General features: G+C 37.4%; 1 protein-coding gene across 11 annotated transcripts in view; it reads right to left on the bottom strand.

The window, feature by feature from the left end:
• Positions 1-454: 454 nt before the first annotated feature.
• Positions 455-7,772, bottom strand: part of Adam22 (ADAM metallopeptidase domain 22) — a 255,202-nt gene continuing 247,884 nt past the window's right edge. For all 11 annotated transcript variants that reach the window (XM_045160147.1, XM_045160149.1, XM_045160150.1 and 8 more), the window contains one exon: positions 455-641. In XM_045160147.1, the coding sequence (XP_045016082.1) occupies positions 621-641 (21 nt within the window). In that variant the 3' untranslated portion in view covers positions 455-620. The remainder of the gene's footprint in view (positions 642-7,772) is intronic.

The following is a 7,772-nucleotide window of genomic DNA, read 5'->3' as shown; positions in this document are numbered from 1 at the left end:
GTCTTAAAAATGTTTGCATATGTACAATTGTCCTTGTATACTGATATAAATTAGAAAAGTAAAAAAAAAAAGTAAAATAACATGTTTAAAGTTGGCATATGGGATATTGGCCTCTCAAAACTCTAAAGTCCTGCAGAAAAATCCTATTTGCTTTAGCCCTGCATGCTAGTTTCTATTATGGGATGTTGTTTCCTTAAATATGGAAAACAATAAACAGAAGCTTCATGCATATGGCAATGCTGTTTACAATGAAGATGTGCTTCAGGATGTCAAGTTCTGAGTCCACTACTGTCCCTTGGGAAGCTTGCTACATTTGGGTCATGTGAGTAATTTGTATTGGTATTACTACTTATATCTGCCATGCAAATTATCCATTAACATACCAGTACCAGTTCTATGATATAGTGTAACATTTCAGCAATCTTTTCAGGGTCAGACAATGAGAAAAATAAAATCAAGAAAATCATATCCAGATAGGAGTCATAGCTTTCTTTCCTCTGTGGCACCTGCGAGGGTCTTTGTATTCTGAAGAGCAGATACTGTGCAGTGTTTCCATGAGGCTGGGTTTCTATAAAAGTTGAAGTAAACAGTTTTGATGTGTCACATGTAAACAGTTGTTCTTAAATGGATGTTTCCCATAGCTGCACAAGAACAGAAAGAAAAAAAAATCAGCATGAAGGCAGGAAATAGGCATTCTGACTCTGAAGAAAAAGATTTGGTAATTTCATCCATATATATGTATAAACATTTCTATAAACATTTGGGTATTTAGCTCTCTCCCTAAACTTGTGTCTCAACCTTTCCAAAAACTAAAAGGTAAACCTTCACATCCTCATTTAATAGTCCTCAATACTTGGGATAAAATAAATACTGTATTTCAAATGAAAACAAATTATTGTTTTAAAGCTACCTATGAGCCCCATTTTTGCCATTTTTCTTTTCTTTCTAATAAAACTGCTATTTTCTTTTATTACATTCAATGAATTATCACAAAAATATTTAGCTTTCTCCATTATATAATTTTTTTTACATTGTCTACTTTACTATATACATAGGAACAAAATAAGCACATAAAAGATGCTATCAAAAATTTGACTTTGCCTTCCTGATTGAATGACCCCTGTGTCCCCAACTTCTGGATCTCCTGGTCCAGATGGTACACACATAGAGTGAGTAGGCCAGAGCTCCCAGTACCTTCCCCACCTCCCAAATCCCTTGCTTGGGGCTGCAGGCCCTTTGTTCCACCTTCCTGACTGAATGGCCTCTGGGTCCCCAACTCCCAGATCACCTGCTCCAGAGGGTATGCACATGGAGTGAATAGACCCAAGTTCCCAGCTCATTCACCACCTCCCAGTTCCCAGTTCCCCTGCTGCTGGGTGGGTGGCCTGGTCTCTGCATATGTGCTGTGGAAGAAGGCCTTTTGCTTGGAGTTCCTGATTGACTGTCCCCCAAGTCCACAAATCCCTATTCCCCTGAGCCAAAGGGTACACAGGCCACTGTGAGACCTGGCCTCTTGCCCCTGGCCCCCAAGCTTCCAGCTTGTGGGTCACAAATGCCTGATTCACATCTGCTAAACAGTGCATTCAAGTGGGGTAAGTAGAGGCCAGAGCTTCCATTTCCTTAACACCCAGTTTCCCAGGTACTTTTGAAGTACTTGCAATCTACGCAATGTGCACATCTGAAGTTATAACTCCATCATACACCAATATGGTTCACATTTAAGTCTGAACACTCACTAAAGATCCAACAGAACAAATATTTGCTTTCTCCTCAATAAAATAAAACTTTTCAGCAAGATGAGTAGGCCACAATGTGAACAAATGAATGGGAAGTCTGAAAACTGAGACATTTCCACCAAGGATGCCTAGTCCCACAATGGAAGCATCCAATGAAATCATAGGAAAAAAAGACAGAACTTTAATGCCCAAATGAAAGCACAACAAACAATATGAAAAGAATTGCTGAACTTTTGAAAGCAAACTATCAAAAACCCAACAATTTCACATAAATGAAATTGAGCAGAGTCATCTCTTAGAAGCCTTCAGCTTTTGTCACTAGAGTTGACTTAACTGAAGAAAACCAGACAAGCCTCCAAAGAGATATAAATGAATTGAAAGTGAGTCAACAAGTAGAGGATCTCAATAACCAGCAGATTAATATTAATCAAGACATGATCAAATGTAAGAATAAGTTTCAGAAAGTATCAAGAAAAACAGACCTTGAACTGAAATTGTACCTCAAAAAGAGCTGGGCACAATGCAAAATAATAATAATAATAGTAACAGAAAACAAAAATAAAACATTAGAACCTCTCACTAACAAAGTCACTCAGGAAGACAGAACTGATCTGGAAGACAAGACAGAAGAAATTGATCAGGAGGCCAAAAACTTTGCTAAGTTCAAAACATCATGTGAACAGAATCCGAGAGAACTATGGAATACCCTAAAATGACCAAACATTGGGATCATTGATATACCAGAAGGATAGAAAATCCAGTCCAGAGGCACAGAGAACATATTCAACAAAATTATTGAAGATAATTTTCCCAATCTTGAAAAAGAAAGGCCCATCCAGACACAAGAACCTCACAGGACACCAAACAGACAGGACCAAAGAGGAAATTCTCCAAGGCACATCATAGTTAAAACTCTTAATGAAAACAAATAAGGCAGCAAGAGAGAAACAACTTGCTACACACAAAGGCAATATACCATCAGAGTTACCTCAGATTTCTCAATGGAGACCCTGAAAGCCAGAAGGACCTGGAATGGAACATTTCAAAGTCTAAAAACCTATGGCTTCCAACCCAAATTACTGTACCAATCAAAAGTATCACTCATAATAGATAGTGAAAGGAAAATTTCCAATAGAAAGTCATCTCTATGATTATATGAACACCAAGCCAAACCTACAGATAATACTTCAGGCAATATTCCACATAGAAGAGTCAAGCAACCAATCTCAAGAGCCTAGAAGAGAAAGATCACAATAACCCAAAACAGACCAGGCTCAAAAAAGTACAAAGCACAAGAAAGGACCAAAACCCATAAAACACCCCATCATGGAAGGAATTAAATCAAACCTCACAGTTATCACCTTAAATATTAATGATTTTTTAATCTAATAAATTTAGTTGGATCATACTTACACATACTTACACACCCCACAAAAAGACCTGGACATGGGCTGGAGAGATGGCTTAGCGGTTAAGCGCTTGCCTGTGAAGCCTAAGGACCCCGGTTCGAGGCTCGGTTCCCCAGGTCCCACGTTAGCCAGATGCACAAGGGGGCGCACGCGTCTGGAGTTTGTTTGCAAAGGCTGGAAGCCCTGGCGCGCCCATTCTCTCTCTCTCCCTCTATCTGTCTTTCTCTCTGTGTCTGTCGCTCTCAAATAAATAAATAAAAAATAGACAAAAAAATAAAAAATAAAAAAAAAAAGACCTGGACAGAAAACTTTTTACACACAAAATTCTGACTTAATTAAACTTCTTTCCTGAAACTGTACCTCAGTTCAGAAAAAAAAATGTCTTGAAAAACTCAAAAGCTTGGGCTATTAAAGAAGAAAAGGAAAATCTTAACATAGTAAACAAGTTTAATAAACATGTATATTTTCTGTTGCTGATGAAGATATGATACATTCACATGACTATGTATTAAAATTCTGTATGATTGATTGAAGTTAAAAACTAAAACAATTAAAAAGGCAAAAATTAAGAAGGGGGACATAGCTGAGATTGACAGAGTACTTGTCTACTATGTGCTAGGCCCTGGGTTTGATTCCTAGCATTACTATATGTACATATAAAATAAAAACAAAAATATACACTTTAACACAATATGAAACCTGAAATAACACCAGATCAGGCATTATGGAATGGGAATCAGTGTTCTGGTCTTCTTTTTCCAGAAAAAAAAAGAAACCTTAACATGTTTTACTGGAATAAACAAAAACCAACAAATCAGAACCCTGGCTATGAATAACACTATACAGACTCTAGAACACAGAACATTGCACAGAAATGAGTCATACATCAGTAATATTATGACTGGTTAGGGACTCAAGCTTCCGGCAAGAGGAGCCCTGGGTCAAAAATGTGTTAAAGTCTTGTAATATAAATCCCCCAAAGAGATGACAAGGGAATTAAGACAAAAAGTTGAATGCATGGGTCTATCTATTAAAGACATGAAATTCAGCAGTATAAAAAAAAATACCCTCCAAAGAGTCTCCAAAGGGGACAAAACCTGTTTCACTGCTAAACATGAGAAAGACTGAGAGAACAAATTCACTTGTAACTAAAGCATCTCCCATATTTGAGTGATACACATGTTTAATCTGATGCTATATGTATATAGGAAACATATGAATCAAACAAAATAAAACAACATAGTAAATCATGGACCTTTAAAATTGGAAAAAGAAAAAAAACATATTTTAAAGCTAAGTAGGTGTGAATAATTATCACATATGACATAATCGATAGAAAAAAGCCAAAGAAAGAATCTTCATATTGTAGTTGGGCTTTATGCTATCCTAGGAAAAATAGTGATAATTCAATAAATGTGTCTGTTACACATATAACTAAAAAGTTCCCTTCTGGTTTCAAATGAATTAAAGGACAATTTTCCTTGGCTATATTTTCTCCTGTGTTAAACAAACCTTCTATGTGCAGGACCAGTTTAAATCCCTCTTCCCCTTTAAATATTAGAAACAAGAATCCAGGAACATTCTATAATGCAAAGTGTCTTAAGAAAGAGGACTCAGTAGTGCCAGTTACTGGTCTGAGGAAGCGGGGACACTATTGACACTGATGGGAGCCAGTAAGGCAATGGTGGCTTGGTTCTCCTTGGGTATTTCCTACAGCAAGTGCATGATCAGTTCATGGAGAGGTTTGCAGAACTTTGCATAGCGTCTTCTGTGAGATGCAGAAAACCAAACATGTCATGGCAGAAAATGGTACCATCTGAGTGCATGAAGCCCCCATCTATATACAGGAGAAGCCCCCATCTGTATCCAGGAGCTAGCTGAACATTGGCAAGCTTTGGTAGGGAAACCTTGAGAAGTTGGTTTACCTTGGAATTCTTTTGTCTCAAAGGGTTTGGCTTCTCACCTTGGGGTAGCAGACTCAGTACAATGACTTTGGCATGTGGCTGCCTTGTGTTAATAAGGTGTCCAATGGCCTCAATCCCACCTGCTACTTCTTTTGCTGTATTTATTTATTTATTTTTTTTTTGGTTAGAGAACCTTCTCTTTTCTTTTCTTTTTTTTTTTTAATTTTTGTTAACATTTTCCATGATTATAAAATATATCCCATGGTAATTCCCTCCTTCCCCACCCCCACACTTTCCCGTTTGAAATTCCATTCTCCATCATATTACCTCCCCATTACAATCATTGTAATTACATATATACAATATCAACCTATTAAGTAGCCTCCTCCCTTCCTTTCTCCACCCTTTATGTCTCCTTTTCAACTTACTGGCCTCTGCTACTAAGTATTTTCATTCTCACGCAGAAGCCCAGTCATCTGTAGCTAGGATCCACATATGAGAGAGAACATGTGGCGCTTGGCTTTCTGGGCCTGGGTTACCTCACTTAGTATAATACTTTCCAGGTCCATCCATTTTTCTGCAAATTTCATAACTTCATTTTTCTTTACCGCTGAGTAGAACTCCATTGTATAAATGTACCACATCTTCATTATCCACTCATCTGTTGAGGGACATCTAGGCTGGTTCCATTTCCCAGCTATTATAAATTGAGCAGCAATAAACATGGTTGAGCATGTACTTCTAAGGAAATGAGATGAGTCCTTTGGATATATGCCTAGGAGCGCTATAGCTGGGTCATATGGTAGATCAATCTCTAGCTGCTTTAGGAACCTCCACACTGTTTTCCACAATGGCTGGACCAGATTGCATTCCCACCAGCAGTGCAAAAGGGTTCCTTTTTTTCCACATCCCCGCCAACATTTATGATCCTTTGTTTTCATGATGGTGGCCAATCTGACAGGGGTGAGATGGAATCTCAATGTAGTTTTAATCTGCATTTCCCTGATGACTAGTGAGGTAGAACATTTTTTTAGATGCTTATATGCCATTCGTATTTCTTCCTTTGAGAACTCTCTATTTAGCTCCATAGCCCATTTTTTGATTGGCTTGTTTGATTCCTTATTATTTAACTTTTTGAGTTCTTTGTATATCCTAGATATTAATCCTCTATCAGATATATAGCTGGCGAAGATTTTTTCCCATTCTGTAGGTTGCCTCTTTGCTTTTTTCACTGTGTCCTTTGCGGTGCAAAATCTTTGTAATTTCATTAGGTCCCAGTGGTTAATGTGTGGTTTTATTGCCTGAGCAATTGGGGTTGTATTCAGAAAGTCTTTGCCAAGACCAATATGCTGAAGGGTTTCCCCTACTTTTTCCTCTAGCAGTTTCAAAGTTTCCGGTCTGATGTTAAGGTCTTTAATCCATTTGGACTTAATTCTTGTGCATGGTGAGAGAGAAGAATCTATTTTCATCCTTCTGCAGATATTTATCCAGTTTTCAAAACACCATTTGCTGAAGAGGCTGTCTCTTCTCCAATGAGTATTTTTGGCATTTTTATCGAATATCTGGTGGCTATAGCTACTTGGGCTTACATCTTGGTCCTCTATTCTGTTCCACTGATCTACATGTCTGTTTTTGTGCCAGTACCATGCTGTTTTTGTTACTATGGCTCTGTAGTATAGGTTAAAATCAGGTATGGTGATACCACCAGCCTCTTTTTTGTTGCTCAGTATTATTTTAGATATTCGGGTTTTTTTGTGATTCCAAATGAATTTTTGGATTGTTTTTTCTATTTCCATGAAGAAAGCCTTTGGAATTTTGATAGGGATTGCATTAAATGTGTAGATTGCTTTAGGTAAGATTGCCATTTTCACGATATTGATTCTTCCAATCCAGGAACAAGGGATGTTTCTCCACTTTCTAGTGTCTTCTGCAATTTCTCGCTTGAGTGTTTTAAAGTTCTCATTGTATAGATTCTTTACTTCCTTGGTTAGGTTTATTCCAAGGTATTTTATTTTTTTTGATGCAATTGTGAATGGGAGTGATTCTCTGATTTCATCCTCTGTGTGTTTGTTGTTAGCATATATGAAGGCTACTGATTTCTGTGTATTTATTTTGTATCCTGCTACATTGCTGTAGGTTTTGATCAGCTCTAACAGATTGCTAGTAGAGTCTTTAGGGTCATTTATGTATAGAATCATGTCATCTGCAAATAATGATAACTTGATTTCTTCCTTTCCAATTTGTATCCCTTTTATGTGTGTCTCTTGCTTTATTGCTATGGCTAAGACTTCCAAAACTATATTAAATAAAAGTGGGGACAGTGGACACCCTTGTCTTGTTCCTGATTTTAGTGGAAAAGCTTCCAGTTTTTCCCCATTTAGTAATATGTTGGCTGTAGGCTTGTCATAAATAGCTTGTATTATATTGAGATATGTTCCTTCTATTCCCAGTCTCTGTAGGACTTTTATCATGAAGGGATGTTGGATTTTGTCAAATGCTTTCTCTGCATCTAATGAGATGATCATGTGATTTTTGTCCTTCAACCTGTTTATGTAGTGTATTACATTTATAGATTTGCGTATGTTGAACCATCCCTGCATCTCTGGGATAAAGCCTACTTGGTCAGGGTGAATGATCTTTTTGATATACTCTTGTATTCTGTTTGCCAATATTTTGTTGAGAATTTTTGCATCTATGTTCATGAGGGAGATTGGTCTGTAATT

Source organism: Jaculus jaculus, chromosome 10 (assembly GCF_020740685.1).
Source record: "Jaculus jaculus isolate mJacJac1 chromosome 10, mJacJac1.mat.Y.cur, whole genome shotgun sequence".
In the NCBI taxonomy this organism is placed as follows: Eukaryota; Metazoa; Chordata; class Mammalia; order Rodentia; family Dipodidae; genus Jaculus; species Jaculus jaculus.
The sequence above is the reverse complement of the archived record's forward strand: the minus strand, read 5'-3'. Positions and strand labels throughout refer to the sequence as shown.